Below are 21,854 nucleotides of genomic sequence, written 5' to 3'. Positions count from 1 at the left end.
GAATGGGGAGCAGGTGTCGGTGGAACTGGCAAGAGGGAATCCAAGGGAAAAGAAAACAATCACAAGAGAGTAGCTAAAGAATGCTTGAAGATCATGGAAAATAAAAACAAAACAACTGATAGCAGAAAACTCAGAGTCACAACAAATAATAACCATAACATATTTTTTCCTTTTACCCAAAATTAAATGACCATTAAAAGCTATTCAAAGACCTTCAGTTTGTTTGACTATAGTTTGGAGCAAGAAGGTCTCAGCTTGGAGATGATTTGGACCTAAATCTCAGAAATCATTTCTTTCCTGCCCTCAAAAAGAAAGCCTGACGTTCTGGATGCATTCAAAGCAGGACGTCAAATGGAAATGCTCTCTTGTATCAGTTGCCGTCTCAGAAAAGGACCAACTGTGTCTGAATGATCTGTCTGGGTTTAATGAACTTGCTTTTGTTTGATTTTTTTCCCTAGATGCTGGCCTTCTTTCAGACCATGTTCACCTTTTATCACCAGGGATTTGAGCTTGCCAAGGACTTTGACCACTATAAAAGAGCGCTGCAGATCAATATTCAGAATGTAAGAAAAAAACACATTTCCTGGATGAACAAATGATGTCAGTTGCTCTCGAAGGATGCTCCGCCTCCATCACAAAGAAACATAAAATAACATACTATAGAAGCTCTTCCTTTTCTCCTGTTGGTTGGCTTCAACTGGTTATTTACTCTTTGAACTTTCAGAACAAGTTTATTGGAGAATTTAGTTTTTTTTCCTGAAAAATCTGTGCATGATTTTGCAATACGTGGGCCTCCTGATAGGAGGGTCATCACTGAGCCACTTCCTGGAGTGTGTCTTTGCTTCCTGTCCCTCCCAGACAAGGAGTCGATTCGAGGGCACGCGGTCAGAGGTGCATGAGCTGATGAAGCGGATCAAAGACACCCCCCACGAGTACCGCCAGACCAGCCCCATCAGCTTTGAAGGTTACCTCTACGTGCAGGAAAAACGTAAGAGATGGGTGAAGCACGTGTTGATTTTCCTTTCTATTCATACATATTCGAGAGATTTCTCATGTCAGAACAGTCAAACTTCAGTTATTTTAAGCAGGCTTTGATATTATAGTTAACCCTTTAATCATTAGTGGTGAAGTGGAATGAAAATAAACCTTTTTATGGATGGAAATCTGAAAAGTGTGGTGTGCATTTGCCACCCTTTTGTGTTTTTGCAGCAGTTTTGCATCTGAGAAACATGATTGTTTGGTAATTATTGGTCTAAACCCCAGCATTTAGAGTTTGTGTCTATGTGGATGATGTTCTCCTTAGTGAGGCCGCTCATTTGGCCTCATCAAACCTGAACAGCTTCCGTCACTTTGAGGAAGCAGCCGACCAAACGGTGAAATGCCTGTGATTGGCTACTTATTAGGAAATCTGGCCTCTTGACAGGACGGTTTTCTTCCTAGTTGTAGCAAATAACATTAGCAATGCATCTTCAAGCTCATCGCTGTTCTTTCCAAGAGTTGAACTCTGACTTCATGTCCAGCACCTCCGTCATCTGCAATCAGCAACCTGAGTGCACTTTGACATCCTGCCCAAATTGATTGCAGTGCTAAAAGATTTCCTTATTTGTCAAACCAGAGCCAAAGTATAACTTCACATAATGCTTGACATTCCTCATTTTAGGGAAGAAAGTGCTTCTTGTAGGAGTTGTCATAAAATACAACTTGTTTTTCGTAATTTTAGGGCTTTATTCTCTTAATATTATGGCTTTATTGTCGTAATTTTATGACTATTCTCATTGTGACTTTCTCCCGTAATATTATGACTTTATTCTCGTAATTTTACGACTTTGTTTGCGTAATTTTACAACTTTATTATCGTAATTTTATTACTTTATTCTCATAATTTTATGACTTTATTTTCGAAACAGAAGAAAAAAATACCTCTTGTCTGGCTCTATTACTCTTTCGTACAAAGTCATGTCTGTGATAGACGTTATAAACTAAAAGTTATTTAATGATGACTACAATTTTTAACTCCTTAAGAGAAAAGTAGCCAAATTAAAGTAAAAAAAAAGTTGATATGAGGGCAAAGAAACATTCCACCAACGATTGGTAGAAGACAACAGATGCGTAAAAAGCAAGAGAGCAGAGACGGAGCATGAACTCATAGTTGTGATGGATTTGGGGTCTCATGGTGCTGAATTTGTGTTTATAAAATGTAAAAAAAAAAGTAGTTTATGTGCTTGTGTTGTAAATAAAACTGTGCATATGTGATCTATTATTTCAAACTTAGACATTAGCTACAAACAAGCAGCTGCTGTCACTGTGCAGATCAGCTGTTAAATGAGCTGTTCTCAAAAATGAACCCGCTGATCAGAAACAGTGGCTTAATGTTTACTGGGCAGGCGCAGCGTGGTCACCGCAGGTGCTTCCTGCTTTATATAGAAAGATGGCTGCTTACTTTGAGGACAGGGAGGGGCTGCTGCTCAGACATGCATGAATCAGGTGAAATATTACACTCTAAGGCAATCCGAGGGAGCTAGGATGTTTTAAAACGGAAAAATAATATTAAAATAAATGATTTAAAACAGAAAATATGTGTTAATAACTAGAATTTCTCCCAACAGATCTGTGTAGTGTGCTGACATAAACAACTTTGATCAGTGAATTATTTTTTTTTTTTTAAACAGTCACATAAAAGTAAATATCAACAATATATAACAGACATTTCACATTTCCCCCAGTTTCTGAATGCAGCAGCAGTGAATATTTTTTTCAGGCACCTAAATGGTCACCAGGCCCACTCTGATTGCAGAGCTTACAGCCGTTTGAAAAAAAAATCTGAAACGAAAAAATGAAGAAACTTAAATGTTTTTTTTCAATTTCTAATCTTTTTTTTTTTTTTCCTGCCCTGGTTAGAAAACTTTAACACTCCTGGATTAATGTTGTCTGATTTGTTAAGGACCCCCTCCCTTCGGTTCAAGCTGGGTCAAGCGCTACTGTACGTTTGTGAAGGAGCAGAAGATCCTGCACATGGTGACTTTTGACCACCGATCCGGTGGAAAGATAGTGAGTGATCACAGCTCTGCCTCCATCTGTAACACGTTTCCTCCATAACAGCCGTTCTGATTGTAAATGATAAACACGTTTCAGGGGGAGACGGAGTCCGTCACGCTCAAGTCCTGCATCCGCAAACCAACAGACATGTTGGACAGGAGGTTCTGCTTTGACCTGGACATAACAGACAGGTTTGTTATCAGTTTAAATTCTCTGGAAGAGCAACTTTAGGAAGGGAAACCTGTTTTTTTATCACTTTATCAGATTAATGGCACCATTTCCTCTCCTTGTTGCCAAACAGTAGGAAACATCCAATATCCATAGAGCTCATTTAAAATCACTGCAACATGAAGAGGTCATCTCCTCACATCACTACATCCTGGACTGCAGAGTGTAGAGCTTATCCCAACCTGCATGACCAAATCAATCCTGTCACAGTCGTGACAGTGGACATTTAAACCATATGGAGGCTCTGAGAGGGCGTAGTAAATTCTGTGTGTCTTTCTGCTCTGTAACTACGGTTTGTCTCATGCTAACGTAGCATAATTCTCCCTCAGGCCCGGGACGGTGCTGACTGTTCAGGCCCTGTCAGAGGATGACCACAAGCTGTGGATGCAGGCCATGGGTGGGAAGGAGCCTGTGAGTCACACACAGCAAAACCGGCTGGGTTTAACCATCCATCCAACCAACTAACTATCCATTCATCCATCCATTCATCCAATCATCCATCATTTCAAACATCTGTCCGTCCATCCAGGAAGAATTCTTAGAAGAATTCAACTTTTTTGTCATTACATTGTCACAAGTACTGAGCAACTAAATGAACTCTCTGCATTGAACCGTTCCCCTTGGGGAGCAGTGGGATTAAGGGTCTTGCTCAGAGCCCCAGAGTGGCAGTCTGTGGGAGTGGGGCTTGAACTCAGAACCTCAGGATTTCAAGCTCTATGCCACTAGGCTGCCACTCCCCTGAGCTGTTTTTGTTGCTTTTACAAACATTAGCGACATTTGCAGAAGATGAATATTGATTAGATTTCAACCATAATCATCTAAATTAACAGAGGAGAGCAGAAACTGCATCTGATCTATGCATTTCTTTAAGTCATTAACTATTAAGATGAACCTGCATAACCAGTTTAGTTTATAACATTTTTTTTTTATAACTTTTTTCCAGATTGGTTATCTTGGAGTGACTCTGTCTAAAGAAAGAGGAAGTAAGTGTCCAGCAGCTCTGAAGTCTGTAACATGGAGCAAAATTATCTTTTTAATCTCCTGTTTTCTCCACATGTAGTCGATGCCCAGTTGGATGAAATGGGTTTAACTTTTGTGAAGAATTCAATCATTGCAATAGAGACCAGAGGTGAGTGTCAAACATTTTGAAATCATAATAGAACAGGTTTCATCTGGATAACTTTAGCCTAGAAAATCTGCATCCGTCATCAATCCAACAAATGATTAATTAGATCATTTATTCACATGTTAAATTGAACTATGATTAACATAACTGAATAAACATTAGAAATATTCTAGGAAATGTCAGTAACACTTAAATACTGAGTAAATAAATATCGTAATTTTCAGACTATTAGCCGCACCTGAATATAAGCCGCAGAAGCTAAATTGCATGATTTTTACATATACAAGCCGCACTGGACTATAAGCTGCACATTTTTATGTTTAATTACCATATGGTTCGTGCACAGAGAGGATTGTCAGGAAAGAGGCAACTGTTTGGGGAAGCTCCTATTTATTATTTCTATTGCTACGTTTGTTTTCCATAATTGGGGTGTCACACAAAATGTCTTGCACCCGCAATGTCTCGTACCACTCGCAGTAGAAGTCTGCATGTGGTCAACGTCAACATGGTGGATGGTAAAATCCATAGATTTAGGTGTTACCCTAGTGGCCGTTAGCTGTAAAAGTCTATAGATAAGCCGCAAGGTCGAAAAATGGGGAAAAAGTCGTGGCTTATAGTCCGAAAATTACAGTATTCCTGATTCTGTCTCCCAACAATCCTAAAGGAAATCATAAAAAAATTCAGCTAGACCCAAATATCTGATCGGTTAACCTGCCCTGTGTCAATCGGCAGGTTTATATAGTTAACCCTTTAAAGCCTGGACCATGAAATACTTGATAGAAAATGTAATTTTTTAAAAAAACTATATAGATGTCAATGTCATTGAACTTTCTGACAAATTAAATAAAAAAAAACATTTCCTATAAGTTAAATTAGATCATTTATTTGCATGAATTTCGATACATTAGGCATTTCTGTATAATCCTTTACGTTTTCCGTTCACTACAAGTGTCTGATATATTTGTTCTTAAAAACCCCGTACTTACAGAATCAAACTGATGATGCAGAGGTCTCAGAAACTCGCATATCAAATATGATCCACTTGGCTTTAAACAGCAGGTCAGTCGGTAGGTCAGCAGTCCTATAAAGCAGATGGATCATGTAGAATCCACTTATTTATCTGTCAAATAAGAACATTTTTATTTATTTCCATATGTTTTCTTTCTATATAGTTTGGTTCATATTTTTCAATGCATTTCATTTTGTCTATTGCCTAAAATGCCGTTTATAAACAAACATTTACTTATTTATTTAAGTAACAAAGTTACTTTTTTTTCTTGATTCTGTTTGTTTGAAGCAACTTCTTTTTTGATTTTTGATTTCTATCAAATAAAACCTTTTCAATCAAAGAAAAGCAGTGTTCAAATGTATTTTTTTGAGTCTCAAATATATTTTTGCATTTAAAACTTTTTTTCTTTGATTGAAAAGTTTTTTTTTTTACATTGAAGTGAAGATTTTCTTAATTGAAAATATATTTTTTGATTGAAGCAACCTTTTTTTTATTGAATAACAAAGAAACAAATCTACCTTCATAAAGCCGAGCAATTTGGGGTTTGTAATTATTGACAGCCAGGTTTTTGGTGGGTGTAATGGGTCTATTTGTACACAAGGGGGCAGACTTTCTCCAGCTATAAGCAAGCGTTATGTGAACAGGTGCAGCGAGCAGCTTGGATGTTCAAATTATGTAAAACATTTTAGTCACATAGTTTGCTTTTTCTCTCTTTTTTATATATATTTTAGAGCAGTTTTGTTTATTCAGTCTAATGACAAAAATTTTGTTTATTTAAATAATTTCTCTTTATGTTCTGATTAGTTTTTCCCTGTTATTCATTAGGCATTAATGACCAAGGTCTGTACAGAGTTGGGGGAGTAAGCTCCAAGGTCCAGAAGCTTCTGTCATTGATGATTGGTGAGTGACATCATGTTTCATCTCTTTAGTCTGCAGATGGTTTTCTTTTTAATAAAACCTGAAGTTTTCCTGCTGATTGTTGTTTGTTGGGGGCTTTTATAAAAAGATGAGCTAATCTCAAACACTCGTCTTTAAAGCAACTAGTAGCAGAGTCCCTCCCGGTCACCCAGACCCTGTTCGGCTCACTTATTGATATTCCTCAGCCTGTTTGGGTTCTGCCCATCAACACCCCACTAAGCCAGCCTCTCCTGCCCTCATGACAGGCTCATTCTGTCAGCTGCCTTTCTCAATCACCTTTATGCCTCTCACTTGTCTGTATTCCCTTTCAACCAACCTCTTACCTTGTCCTCTGTCCTTTCTGTAGCTCTCTGTCGGCGCTGTGGTATCCTGCTGTCTCCAGCAGACACCAGCTCGCTTTCAGCTCTGTGTTCGGAATGACAACGAACTCAGGCAGCCGCCAGACTGTCTCAGCTTCGTCTCTCAAACCCTCCAGTCTGCCAACCTGCCGATTCATGCTGTAGACACCATTAACACTTTGCTCCAGAAACTTTGACGATAATCAGACTGTAAAAGTTCCCAAAGTTTTGAGTCCCAGTCTTGGTTTTCCAGTGCTGCATAGATTGTTGTTGGAGAGGGGAAATCATTCTATAATTGTGTCCATCTTTTCCAGAGTCAGTAAATAAACACTGTTTACACCAAGCAGCTCCTTCTGAGTGTGTGAAGGAAGCTTTAGACCCTAAACAATGACCTGAGCTTCTTCCACCATCCCGTTTCATCTCTTAGTCATAAATGTGTCTCACTGTTCATTAGAAAACAGGAAGGTAAGCGGCCGCTTTGGATGTAAGTAGTATGGTGGGAGGGAACGAGTCAGGGTGAGCTGTGCTGCACAGAGACTGGATGGGAACCTTTTACAGCATCAGCCTATAAAGGCAGCAGAACCTCACCTTCTGTTCAACAGACAGAACCGCTGCATCAGACAGAGTTTTTTCCCTTTAGTTAAGAGTAAAAGTCTCCCACATGACGACCTGTTATAAGGCTCCCGACATCAGCGTAGAATAATCTGATTCAGGTGTCAATGGTCTAATAGAACTGCACCTATTGAGCACTTTTCTGTTATCCTTATCCGGACCGGGTTGTTGGACCCTTTTCATTTCAGATCTGCGCTAATTATGGAGATTCAAGATGTCAGAAAATCCACCTGATAGACTGTGTGTACAGTGGCATGATAGGAAGGTCCCTGCGGGTTTAATCTGCTCCAGATCCATGATGAGTCTGTTTTTCCATCACATCCAGAAGGTGGTTTGATCCAGAGCTGCTGAGCGCCGCACCCATCCACCGCCAACAGCCGGCGTCCTGTTGGAATCAGTGTGTAACAGCTTGTAGAGCTGACAGTCATCGGCGTAGAGTGTAAACACGAAACAGGTTTTAAAAAGCCTTAAATTTCAGTGTGTGAGTGTGTGCCTGAATGGGTGAATTACTCAATGTAGTGTAAAGTGCTTTGGTCAAGTCCTAAGACTTGACCAAAGCACTTTATAAATACAGCCCATTTTCTATTTTAAATTTACATAAAAATATAACCTTAAAGGATCCGTGAGTAGTGAAATATGTTGACCTAAATGTTATATAATTTTTCTATTAATTGAAAACATTTTATATGTAACTACCGTAATTTTCGGACTATAAGCCGCAGTTTTTTTTATGTTTAACACAAACTGTCTTGCGCTCGAAAAATGGGGGGAAAATTCGTGGCTTATAGTCCAAAAATTGCGGTATATCAAAGATATATATCCTTTGTTAGATTTTTTTTTTTTAAGTCTGCATTTTTTCACCTCCCCAGTGCATGCTGGGTAAATGATGATCATGTCTGATTGGACTGAAACCTACAGAGTAAACACAGGAAGGCTTGCAGTAGCAGAGCTGTTTTTTTTTAGTTTTGCATTTGGTGTAAATTCAGACTCATCCTTTCTGCCTCCGTCGCTCGATAATCTGAGCAGAGAGCTACTGTTCACTGAGGGACGGAGTTTCATGGGAACTGGAACGACGACAGAATTTTTCTTAAGTTCGGGTACAGAAAAGATGTTGATGGAGAGCTGGGATGGTTCAGCAGTAGCCTCGTTAGTGAGCAGTGAACCCACTGCCTGATTGGGGATCCATCAGAACTCTGTACTGGGGCAGATTACAGTTAGTCTACTTTTCCTTTAGCAAATCAAAAGTAACTCAAAGTTAATCGGTTTCCAAAATGGCTTGTTGATCCCAAAGGGAAACTAGACACAGTAATAACTGTTTGTTTTGGGGTTTTTTACCAGTTGTTTTAGGTGTTGGTAGCTGTAGGGAGAGAGGATCTTATTTATCAGCCCGTCTTTCAGACTGAAGACATTTGTTCTATCAGCCTGCTGCGCTTCTTTAAGTACAAGTAGTCGGACTTCCTTCTGGAACTCATTAGTTAACATTTGGTGTTTCTGTAAACTGTTGTAGACCTTTATTTCTTGTTTGGTTTGACATTTGGGATGGGACTGATCCTGCAGCCGTCTGGTTATTTACCTCAGTCCAGCTCAGGAAGTCTCCTTCAGCTCCTCCGCTGACCAGACCTGCTTTGTTTCCCACTCAAAGCTTCCTTCTGACTCACTGCGTTTCCACATCTTCACTAATTCATGAGTTTTCTTGAGGTATGACTGCAGCTCCCTGAAACTCCAGCACTGCACACCTCTGAAGTCCCCGTGGATTCAGACAAGCAGAAAGGGATTAATTAAACTTATAATGAGTGTAGAACTAGCTGCTGTCTACAAATCTGCAGCTTCTCCCCTCATCTGCTGGGAAAACCGTCGGTCCCCCCGAGCCGCTAACAATGCTTTTATCCTCAGATGACTAATTACGTGTTCATATTTATATTACATGTTTGGAAGCTCTGCTCTGGCCATTAAATAGGCCAGCTAGCCCTCTGTGTATCGTATGAACAGAATAGTTTCTCTGCTCCTCGGATAAGTGAGGCTAAAGTAAAGATTTGCTGAATGTTTTGTTTAGATGAGATGAGTAACGAAGTGGATCTCTCAGCCAGTGAAGACTGGGACGTCAAGACGATAACCAGTGCGCTGAAGCTCTACCTGAGGTGAGACTGAAACACGCCGACTTTAAACCACTGCACTCATGCAGGGGAGCTTATTCTGAATAAGTGCTCAAATGATTCATCAAATTAATCATTTTGATTAAGCATTGAAATAACCAGCTACTAATTTGTTGGCTGAGTCGAGTTGTTGCCTTGAGTAACAGGAGACGGACCAAAATCTGCCATTTGATGAAAGAATAACCTCCTCGCTGTTGTGATAAAAAGACAAAAAATATAAACAAAAAATACATTAAATAAATTGATTAAAAATTATCAAAATTACCAATTGAATACAAAAAGTAAGATGAATTAAAAACAGATTAATAAAAAAACATACGGCTGATATAGCTAAAAATCTAAATCTGTTTTTTTTTTCTACTTTCAACCAAATCCAATTATTTTTTTTCTCTTTTTTTATCCCCATTTCTCATCAGTGTCATGGTATAAAATGAAATAAATGACCTTTCAAAATGATACCATAAATCAGTCATCCGCTTCGGGAGGCGTCCTTTATCCTTAACAAGTGATTAAAATGTAACCCGGAATGTTTCTAGCTGGTGGTATCACACAGTATATTAGTTATAAATAAATATCTATAATCAAAAAGCGATGAACTGATGTCACCCTGAGCTATGGAAGCCTAAGGAGGCCAAAGTTTGGGGGTTAAATTTTGATTTTCAAAAAATATAATCTATATAAACTACAAAATCAGTTAATCTATAAATCACCCAGCCTTAATATAGATATATAAGTGTAAATAGACACTTATAGACGGATAGAAAAAAGGTTTATGTACATATATTTTTTTACATATTTTGCCATTTTTAACTCATTTAAAATGTGCAAAACAGTTTTCACATTTTTCACCATTTATGTAGAAATGGCAATTCCCTAAAAATTCATTTTTTTTAAATAAATTTTTAATTAATTTCAATTAATTAATCAAAACCCTAATAAATAGATGATTACTGATTTAACTGATTGTTGATCCCAGTGAAACTCTTTAGCTGAATTGAATTCTAACAGGAATTGGTTTCCATTAACGATCTAGTCCTCTCTGTGTCTCCGATTACAGCCTCAAATCTTACATGTCTTTGCTCTACTTTAAGTTCTTCCTCAGCCTAAAATTTCTCAGTTTTTCTTTTAGCTTCAGTTTCTTCTGCTTTTACTAGCTATTGTTAAGCTTAATCAAATGCCTTTTCCATCCTAAAATTAATCAGGTGGAGGTTTGTTGAACTTTGCTCCTGCAGCAGAAAGTACTGTGAAAGTACTCAAACTTACAAAGTATACATATTCTGTAGTAAAGAGATTCTAATTGATAGATGGATGTTGAACAATTTTTGTTTATGTGTTCATCAGTGATCATACTGGATGTTATTCTGCATAAATGTACAGGTCCGACATATGGTGGGGGAACTTTTCATATGAGGAGGAAAAGTTAGAAAATAAAAATGTTTGGGAAATGTTTGCTTATAAAAATGCTACCAGGCAGGTAAACTTTTATAGTTCAATACAACATCTATTATTTTATATTAAGTACAACTTCAAGGGAGGATAATTATGTAACCTTTCACTGTCGTACAGTTTATCTGAAGCATCAAAGCTTCCAGCGTTGATTGGTATTAATTAACCTGTTATTAGGAGGCTTTGATGTCCTTTTCATTTTAAGGGAGGCAGTGTTGGGAGTTACTTTAAGCAGTTAAAATGTCGAGGCGAGTATATCTTCATTGGTGCAGATAGAGCGTCTGCATGTGATTGATGTACCGTAATGTTCTCAGATTGAGGATTTTAGCCTGGGCTCAGTTTGGATGCTCATTGGCAGATTTAGATCTGATCAGTAATCTGATTACATGTGCAGCGGCATCGGGGATGTAGAGAGAAAAGGCTGAAGCACCATTTCACGGGCGGATCTGTCAGACACTAATTTGAGGAAAAAAGCCTGTATGTTAGCAAAGATGGAAGGTAGGAAACCATGCTAACATAGTGTAGATCTACAATCATGTGATTCCTCCATCAGATCAACTTTGGCTTTCTTCATGGTTTAGCTGCATCATTTTAGGTCTTGGGGTTCTTATCAAAACCAGAAATATTTAGGAAAATTTATGATGTATGTAAAAAATGGACGCTGGCTGTATCAAAGCGTCTCCATGTTCTCTGGGTTTCAAAGATCACGTTGGGTTTCCAGCCACAGGGTGATGCTAACTGCAAATGGTGACTTTATTTGGACTTCAGGGTGAAATCTATCAGACCTTGTAAAATCTCTGCAGGGATGTTTAGTGGACTCTAAATACTTTATGCACTTTATTACATGAAAAGGGAGACCTTTGGATCTGACTTCTAACCTGAATTTGTTGCATCTTCTGTTGTATATTTACCTTTTTACGTCCACCCCATAACTCCCACACATTCCTGCAGCTTTAAGCACAGTATTAATGCTTCATAAAGCAGATTTGAGATACTTTAACCTCAGCTACATAAGGAAGGAAATAATAAACAGGAAATGCTTTTATTGGTGGAAGATAATCTGTGTTCGGAGGCTAGAAAAGAGAAGTGAGTTCAGTTTTTTATTTCTTTTTGTAGCTCCTGCTCTAAAACCCAGTTCCTCAGTTACGTCGAAAAGCTTAGAAGGTTCAATCCTGGTTGATAAAACTCAACGTTTATAAACGGCATTGTTTCAATGGTTTATTTAAAGGTATAGTAGTATTTAAAAGTTTCACTAAAACTAAATTTCTCAATTTGAACATTTTTACTTAAAAATAAAATAAACAAGTGCTACTAATATTACTACTAATATCAATACCTGTAACATTTAATAGCTTTATGGAGATTAATTCTGTGATTAATTTTCAATTCATTCAATTCAGTTTATTTCTATAGCACCGATTCACAACACAAGTCGTCTCAAGGCACTTTACAGTTCACCAGATCATCGAGTCAAATTGATTCAAAGTTTTCTATCTAAGGAAAACCAGTTGATTGCGTTGACTCATTGACTCCAAGGCAATCCCTCACACCAAGCATATTTGTAGTGACAGTGGAGAGGAAAAACTCCCTTTTAACAGGAAGAAATATCCAGCAGATTCAGGCTCGGTATGAGCGGCCATCAGCTGAGCCCGCCTTGGGTTCAAGGAGACAGAAGCAGAGATAGCAAAAAGAAGCAGAGATACTAAAGGCAACTGTTCAAATCACACAGCCAGGCAGATGAGCGCCGAGCCAGCTCCCATGTCAGAGGATGAAAGAGAGCACACACAGTCAGAGAAACAGGACTACACTGGAAAACAGGCCAAGCTCCAACATCTATAACACATTTTTACACCACTGTGTTGCTTTAGGTCCATTTTCTCTCAGCAAAAACTGTCTGCATGGAGTCAAATTTATTTAATTTTGTTGCAAAGAACGTATTTGGTAAATGGAAATTTAAAATAAAAAACAAAAAGGCCATTATAGATATAAGAATGGGATCTGGAAAATGCAATTTGGAGTAATGCAATTTTAAAAACTCTATCTGGAAAAACTAAGATTTGAAAAGCATAACATGAAAAGTAAATATGGAAAAAAAATGTTAAAAAATCAATCAGAGAAAACGGCTTGCTTTTTTTGGAACAAAATTCTCCCCGTATTTCTGCCGCTGGTACGGCTAAATTATGAACCTACCGTCAGATGAACTCTGTCATATTTGCTCACGCAGCCTGTTCCTTGATCCTGGGCTAGTCACATTCATTGCTGTGTGCAGACAGATAAAAAAACAATGTGCCAGCTATTCCTGTGCTCATTTTTTCTTCTCTTCTCCCTTGTTGCCCTGCCACCTTGTTGAAGGAGCCTACCGGAGCCATTGATGACCTATGGACTGTATAAGGAGTTCATCAGCCCTGCAAGTAAGTGTCCTCAGTCCAGTGGTTTGGATGAGAATTGCAGATGGCCAAGATGTCAAATCACAAAAATAGGATCATTGATTCTCCATCTTTAGTGGTGAATAAATGCTTTAGGATTTAAACTAGAGGACAAATACAAGAAAATGACAACTGTCTGCTTCTACTGCTGCTACTGTCATTACCGCTAATACTGCTAGTGCTACTACTAGTGTTAAACTAGAGGACAGTTAAAAAATATATATATATGGGATTTTGGGGACAACTAAACAGGACTGACTACAGGTGATGTCCTTCAACAGGCTGTAAAAGACTGGAGCTATTACTGTTGCTGCTACTATTACTACTACAACTTCTGCTACTACTGCTAGTGTTTACTACTGCTAATACTACTGCTGCTTCTAATACGACTGCTACTGCTACAACTGCTGGTGGTAACTACTCCTACTGCTAGGAGTACTACTGTTACTTTTACTACTGTTACTACTGCATCTACTGCTGCTGTTACTACTACTATTTACTGCTACGACTGCTACTACTTCTGTTACTGATTCTGTTGCAGATATTTCCCAAGAAAGTCGGACGCTTGAGCTTGATGTGTCGCTTAGTGTCGCTGGTGAATGTGGAATAGAATGAAACCAGAATTTCAAGATAAACCAATGCATCAACCAGCTGATAATTTTTGCCAATATTAGCATTTTCTTTTCATTATTGTGTATAGTAACATGTTTTTTTAAGTGGAAATGTGGAGAAAAAAAACAAGATTTTTAAATTAAAATTTCAGAAATAAAACTTTAAAAAAAGGTGTTTTAGTTCAAAAAGTTTTAGAGAGCTTGCAGAACCATTTGCAGAGACAGCAAATGGATGCATGTATCGGCTGGTTCTGAAACATGGAAACAATGTAAACATCAGCCAAAACTACCATCTGGCCGATGTGTCGTTTTATCTCTAATGGCAACCGTTTGGGCATTTTCTAATAAACTGATTTGGGGTGAAAACAAATATTACAAAATTATATCAAAACGACATTAACAATGAATAGCAGATGGATTGAGTGGCAATGCTTGCACCTTATGTGAATGTACTGATCTATGAACGGGTGCAAGTATCTGCAGACAACAGTAATATCTACCAGACGATGCATCGCTCTGTTACTTAGTGATTTTCACTTTAAAACATAAGTTGACTAATTCTTGATAACAGGCTTATAGAGGTTTTAGATGAAAGATTTTCCCCTGTTGTAGAAAAGGTGCTTTTCTGTCCCGCCCACCATCTACCTTTTGCATAAATCTGCTTTAAAGCGAGCCAAACTTGAGTCTTACTGCAACAAGTGCTGTAATTGGATCAGGTTGATGTTTTTATCAGGAGCTTGCAATGCCCTTATAACGATGGGGGGTTGGTAAAACCGGATTAGCAAAGAATTTAGTATTTATCTTTTTGACGGGTGACAGCATCCATAAGAAGCTTTCTCCTCATGTTTAAATCCTGGTGGTTCCCATAGTAATGATATTTAGCGTGTCTGTGTGTGCTGCTGCGTGGGCGCTCAGATGCTCGCGTGTGAGGAAATGTTTAAGACATGATCTGGAAGGGATTTTTTTATTTTTTTTCCTCCGCAACCTTTTTTTTACATGATAGCGACAGCAGCGTGGAGCAGTCTCCCCTGCCAGCAACGTGGACTCTGCTGCCAAATTCAGACAAGTTCAACTCATAACACCTCTCTGCTCAAACAGGAAGCCGTCTTCTTGTAATCTGTAGACTTGTGCAGCGAGGCGGCTTATGCCACCTGATATGGGGCCTGAAAAGTTTGCTTCAATCCAAGGTGTCCACATTCGTTAGGATCCATATTTGGGGATTTCTTATTTTTATCTAAGTGATAAAAGTTTATGTTGTGATTCGTTTGCTTTGACTTTCCGGTGAAATCTGTTGGCGCTGCTCTGATCTTCAGCGCTTCATCGAATCGCCCATTTGAAGCTGAACATTTGATCTGAGCCGTTTTTGTTTTCTGTGTTTGAATAGAGGGCGGCAGTCCCGAGTCTCGCATCCAAGCCGTCCACTGCCTGGTCCACAAACTACCGGAGAAGAATCGACTTGTCCTCGGGCTGCTCATGAAGCATCTGGCCAAGTGAGTGGTCAGAGTTCAGCCAATCTCCGCCTCCTCTCTCTCGCTTTCCCTCTCTCTGCTCTTCATGTCTGTCTCCTCGTTCTCACTCCACATGCTTTTTCTCTCCATCTCCCTCACTCCCACTCTCTTCACTCCCCCTTCCCTGCTGTCACTCCATCTCTTCCTTGTCTACTCTTTGCTTGCTAACACATTAGACTTTTTTTTTTGCCTTTTCTTGAGCATTTTCCATACAGGAGGAGAATTAAACCAGTTTATTGTACCTGTTTGAAAAAATTGAAGCTTTTTCTGGACAGACCTCGAATAAGCATCAGTTATTTAGCATTTGGACAAAAGGAAAGATTTAGGAAATAATGTTAAACGACATTACAAGGTTTTACCTCAGCAAGCTTTATATAAACTAAATATGAGCAAATTGAAGATAAGTAAATAATCCCTCTTCCCCGAGGCAGTGGAAGTCTGGGGAATCTTATTTCAGAGAATACCCACTGCAGAATCAGGCTCTGCTTAAAAAAAAAAAAAAAAGGCAGCTCTATTGAAACTGAATTTGGATTATCCAGCGTGAAATTCTCCAGACTGGAGACTTGAATTTTTTTAATTTTTTTTTTCTGAAGTTGCCGTGTGTGCGTCTCCTGCAGGGGAAGGAAGCAAAGCCAGAATTTCACACTCCTATCTGAAATGGTTGCAGAGATATTATAAATGTGAGTTGTCACCAATGTTCTAGTCTTCAAAGAGACCCTTTGAAGCTATTTAAACTGTCTCTCTGCAGCTGCGACACCTATCATCTTGTTGTGAGTGTGAAATCTCCTCACATGTCCAGATAACTAGAAGTTAAGGTTTTCCTCCTCTCGATTGACCACCGAGCCGCCCTACTTTTAAATGAGAAGCCTTCCGACATATTCATCTTTAAAAATTCTCCTACTACTGTCGTTCCTCCCAAAAGTATTCACACCTCATTGAACATTTAGGCGCAGTAAGCGGAGTGAAGGCCTAGTGGTTAAAGCAAAGAGCTTGGAATGTGGATGTTCTGAGTTTGAGCCCCATTACCACAGACTGCCACTCCGAGTCTCTGAGCAAGACCCTTAACCCCACACTGCTCCCCGGGGGCCCCACGACGGCAGCCCACTGCTCCCCAAGGGGAGGGGTTAAATGCACAGGTAAATTTCTCCAATGTGAGATCAATAAAGTTAAATTATAATAATTTCTTCATCTTTGTTTTGAAGGAACAAAACAAAAAGCATTGTTCCAATAACAGATGCCATATAGCTAATTGCTAAATTGCAGACTTGAGCTGCAATAAATAAAAAGATGTTTAACTAAAAATGGACAAAAGAATAAGAACAATAAAACAATTTAAATAGATTTTCACAAACTCTTTTTAAGCTGTTTTTTTACTTTTTTATTTTAATGCCAAATCTCTTTGAGACTTCAGTTCATCAGCTGGGGTATTTCAAATCTATGACAGAAAAGTCCCTCCACCCACGGAGAGACCCTGAGTATTTACCTCACTAGTTTGTCTGGAGCCTTCTCTGGAGTTTTTGCAAACCCATAAATATGGTTGTCATCAGCGTAGAGCTGAAACACCATATTGGTCCGGATGGTTTGGAGATCATTTATATAAAGATGGAATAAAAGGGGGCCTGGGATGCAGCGTGGTGGGATCTTCAATTATAAATTTCTCCATTAATTCTTACACACGGTGTCCTTGACTCCATTGATTGTTTGCTTGCTTAAAAGCAATTTCTGTCAAATATTTAGGTCTAAGGCAGACTGTTTTGGATGTAAAATATTGTTTTGTACACATGAGCAATTAACCGTTTCCTCTAAAACCTTTTAAACCATCAAGAGAAATTAAATTTGTTTGTAGTCCAGGTCTGCAACTTTGAAACTTGGACTTAATAGTCTTTGCTTTTTACTTTTTGGAACTTTTTCACTGGAGATTGATAATATAACCAGGTGGGTTAAGGGCCCAGACCGGGAACTTCTGTCTTATTTTAGAACGACGAACTTCCATGAATCTTAATGGGATTTTTGTGCAACAGATCAGCACAAAGGAGTGGATAGTTGCACTCTGACCTTTCAGAAAGAGTAGCAAGAACAAAGAGCTCCCTCTGCAGGCTGCATGTAGGGGATGAAGCTGCATTGGTCAGCTGAGAAAACTAACCCTCAGCACCCCCTCCCCACAGTCACACATGGCAGTGGCAGCATTATGCTGCGGGGGAAGCTTTTCTGGTGATATCCAGAATATCCAAAAGGTCAGAGTTAGCGTTATGTGCGTTCAGATTGTTTTCATCCAGACCAACCAAATATGAGCTCTTTTCAGGAGAAGAAAGAGCTAAATTCTGCTGACGGATGTGTTAAAGGACTGGAGGGTGGATTAAACATGCACACTGCAGGAATCCACTTTTTATTTATGCTCCATAAAATTTGCTTTTAGTTCACTTAAAATCCCTTCACCTGTAAGATCAAACTCGGCCCGAAGTTAGGTTAAATACATATTCTGGTGAATATGGCTTTTTTATTTTTATCAAATTATGTTGCTTTTAGTTCCTTTCAGAAAGTTCTGACTCCTCAGAATCTACACAGAAATGCTGTTCCTACACCGTTCTGCCCCTTAATGCTGATTTGTGTCGCTCTTGTCCCTCAGTGTGGCGATGCACAGCAAACAGAACCTGATGACCGTCGCCAACCTGGGCGTTGTGTTTGGGCCCACGCTCATGAGGCCGCAGGAGGACACCGTCGCTGCCATCATGGATCTGAAGTTCCAAAACATTGTTGTGGAAATCCTCATCGAGCACCATGAGAAGGTAACCAGCTGAGCGTCTACAACACCTCAGGCTTTAACTTCTTTATAGGACGATACTTAAAGCCGGGTTTACACTGTGCGATCGTCGGGCCGATTTTCCAGTCATGCGAGAATGTTTCGATTGGGCCGACTTTCAGTCTGATTGTGCGTCGTGAGTCGTGTACTGTACAGGTGGTTACGAGGGGTTATCAGCCTCTCACGACCACCTCCCTATCAGGAATCATGAGGTTGGGAAAAAGTCAAACATGTTTGATTTTCTCCCGACTGTCGTGGGCAAATCACTCAGTGCAAACAAGGATTCTTCTTTCTATTCTTCCTATCAGATGTAAACACAGAAGCATGGCAGGGGGTGCAATGAGTAAAATGCAGTTCTGTCTGTAAAATTGACAGACCGTAGTAGCCACGTTTGCTCAGCCATGTCTTTTTTTTCCAAATACGTTGTCGCCTTTTCTTTTTAGGGCTTTCAGCACAAAAGCAAATTGCCAAGGCAGCGTGGTTCACTATAGTGAGCTTAATAATTCCCTTCTACTCGCTTCTGGATAGACGAGTCAGAATAGCTCCATCTCACTGCGGAGCTGAGTGCGACGTGCTTTTAAGTCGTGCAGTGTGAGCAGGTAGATCGCATCAGAGCGTCATGAGCTATGAGCTCACACTGTACGACTAAACCCTGCGATTAGTCGTACAGTGTGATCAGCAGCAGCTGCGTGCAACTGAAAAAAATTGCACAGTGTACGCCCGGCTTAAAGCAACCTGTGTAACTTTCAACTCAAATATTTGCTTAATTTTTAACTAGACGCCTGAACTTATATACATGTAATTTTTGTGTTTTTTGCTTTTTAGTAAATTTCAAATAAAGTGTTGCACAATAATGGAATGTATTTATGCTATGCAGCAACAAGCATAACAGTCAAAATTGACATAAAAAGCGAATCGTAGTAAAACTGTAAGAAACTAATTTTATCAGAGGAAAAATATATCAGTTTCCTTCTTAGAACTGATTTGAACCGAAACGCATAAAAAAATGTGTAAAAAAAAAAAAAAAAAAGAAAAAAAAGACAAGGTTATAATGACCATTAATGAAATGCAAAGCATTCAGTCATAACTGTCTAAATAACTCTGGTCTCTTGAAGAGACAAATTTACCACCTTATTCTTGTAACATAATGACTTTATTGGATTCTAAGAAAGCTCAGTAATGCCCCAATACCCATCATATATTAAAAAACAGTGTTTTCTAAAGGTTTCTCTGTTAACAGTGAATGTGTAAAAAAAAAAAAAACATTGGGGGAACTTGTGCCCTCTCTAGGCTGTTTGCTGCAATAGATGTTGAAGGGTTAAAGGGTTTTTCAGGTCCAAACTTCTGGTCCAAAGTGGTCGGCTAACAGAACCAGAACACTGGCTGGTTCATTTAGCTGGAAGTTACAGGTCCAACGCCCCTTATGGCTAAAAGTCCCACGGTGCTGTTTTAACCTTTGGTTTACATCATCTATATGTCCATCATCGGCCATTCATCCATCCATCCATCCATCCATCGGCCATGCATCCATATATCCATCCATCCATCGGCCATGCATCCATATATCCATCATCTATCCATCCGTTCATCCATCCATCATCCATGCATTCATCTGCCATTCATCCATCATCCATCCATCCATCCATCGGCCATTCATCCATCCATCCATCCATCGGCCATTCATCCATCCATCCATCGGCCATTCATTCATCCATCCATCCATCCATCCATCCATCGGCCATTCATCCATCCATCCATCGGCCATTCATCCATCCATCCATCGGCCATGCATCCATATATCCATCATCTATCCATCCGTTCATCCATCCATCATCCATGCATTCATCCAAAAATCTATCCATCTATCTGAGGGGTTAAACCCGCGGCCACCGGGGGCCGGCCTCAAGGACCACATTACATGAGACCCCCTTTTGAGCCTCTTTTTAAAAAATTGCACACAATCCTGAGGGAGCTGTGTCAGTAAAATATAATCTTGTTCTTTATCTCCTCTTTTTTTACCACACTTTTATTTGGAAAGATTTGTTGATTTAAGAACATCTAAAAGGAACATTAAAAATCAAATATCGGCCCATGCCGATATGCCTTCACCGATTCATCGTAGCGTTTAGCAGCCATGCCTTGAGATCAATGGTAGCTCATATGATGCTACTCCTTCCCTCCATCTACTATCCATTGTTAATGCTTTGTTTAATCTGGTAATACTTCTTTTTTTTTTTTTTTTTTTTTATTAAAACTTGTGTAATTTTTTTCGAAGTATCCCATTTTTTTTTATCTCATTCTCATTTTTATCGTGTTAATAGAGGAAGAAAAACCAACAATGACTTCCAAATTAAAAACATTTTATCTGCAAATCTCTATTAAAAATGTTATTCATATAAAGAAAGTTTAGGCAAATGCTAATTCTCTTCACCTCCTGCTGCATTTCTTATGGAAATGTTAGAATGGAAGTGGATCAAATAATCCCCCCCCCCCACCTGCTGTAAGAAGTTGATTCTTTCTGGCAGGGTAACGTTCTCCTCAGAATCCAGTTTCCAGTTGGCACCAGGAGTTATTTTTACTGAAGGCTGAATGAAAATGCAGGAAATATCTGGTGACAAACAGAAAGCTGCATCATGTTGCTGTTTACCACCTTCAGCGACACAATTTACTGGATGCTAAAGGAAAATTAAGGTGCAAGTGAGGAGAAAATATGTTTGGAAGTCTTATTTTTTTATTTATCGGTACATGTTTCCCGTTCAGCTCTTCCTGGTGATGCGAAGAAACATGAAAATATCTGGATTTTAGTTGGTCAGAGTCTTCATCTAAAGTGGATCCTATCTTGTTTCCTAAACACCTTTTATATTTTATATATATATATATATATATATATATATATATATATATATATATACAGTGCTGCTTGAAAGTTTGTGAACTAGTTGAGTAGTTTAGATTTTTCTTTATTTTTACCATGATTTTCTTATTTTTTCATCACCAGTTTTTGTATATGAAATGTCAGGTTTATGTTCATCAATTCCATTCATTTGTTTTAAGGAAAATGTGGGAGTTGAAAGCAAACTAAATGAAAAACGGAATCAGAGCATCTGCAAAAGTAAATGAACCACAGCTGCACTGGTAAAGACAATCAGGTAAAAGACTCAGGTGAAGCACATGTTAGTGCTTGAGTAATCAATTAAGTAGACCAATCAAATGAGACGTCCTTGGGAAAAGTTTGGAGGTGCACTGGTTAAAAGGGAGACGAAACCAAACAAACCACTGTTGTGTCAAGGCATAAAGACCAGATCAACAATGCCGAGAGGAAGGGAGACATCTGAGGACGTCAGGAAGAAGGTGGTGACAGCCCATCAGACTGGGGAAAGCTATAAGACCATCTCCAAAAGATTCCAGCTTCATCCATCCACTGTAAGACAAATCATTTACAAATGGAGGGCACTAGGCATCACTACAACTCTGCCCAGATGTGGACGGCCGTCAAAACTTTCACAAAGAAGCACCAGAAAAATAATGATGCAGGTAAAGGCCAACCCACGCATCACCTCCAGAGAATTGCAGACCTCTCTGTCAGCGTCTGGGATAAATGTACATGCGTCTACAATCAGGCGAAATATCAATAGACATGGCA

General features: G+C 39.1%; 1 protein-coding gene across 1 annotated transcript in view; it reads left to right on the top strand.

Moving 5' to 3' along the window:
• arhgap10 (Rho GTPase activating protein 10) overlaps positions 1–21,854 on the top strand; it is a 92,173-nt gene that overhangs the window by 36,326 nt on the left and 33,993 nt on the right. The window contains exons 7-17 of the mRNA XM_038271080.1: positions 459–563; positions 859–988; positions 2,942–3,048; positions 3,133–3,227; positions 3,594–3,703; positions 4,325–4,393; positions 6,225–6,299; positions 9,321–9,405; positions 13,219–13,277; positions 15,288–15,393; positions 18,038–18,197. Of these exons, the coding sequence (XP_038127008.1) occupies positions 459–563; positions 859–988; positions 2,942–3,048; positions 3,133–3,227; positions 3,594–3,703; positions 4,325–4,393; positions 6,225–6,299; positions 9,321–9,405; positions 13,219–13,277; positions 15,288–15,393; positions 18,038–18,197 (1,101 nt within the window). The remainder of the gene's footprint in view (positions 1–458; positions 564–858; positions 989–2,941; positions 3,049–3,132; positions 3,228–3,593; positions 3,704–4,324; positions 4,394–6,224; positions 6,300–9,320; positions 9,406–13,218; positions 13,278–15,287; positions 15,394–18,037; positions 18,198–21,854) is intronic.

Source organism: Cyprinodon tularosa, unplaced genomic scaffold (genome assembly GCF_016077235.1).
Source record: "Cyprinodon tularosa strain WSP-4 unplaced genomic scaffold, ASM1607723v1 ctg79, whole genome shotgun sequence".
Taxonomy (NCBI): Eukaryota; Metazoa; Chordata; class Actinopteri; order Cyprinodontiformes; family Cyprinodontidae; genus Cyprinodon; species Cyprinodon tularosa.
The sequence above is the reverse complement of the archived record's forward strand: the minus strand, read 5'-3'. Positions and strand labels throughout refer to the sequence as shown.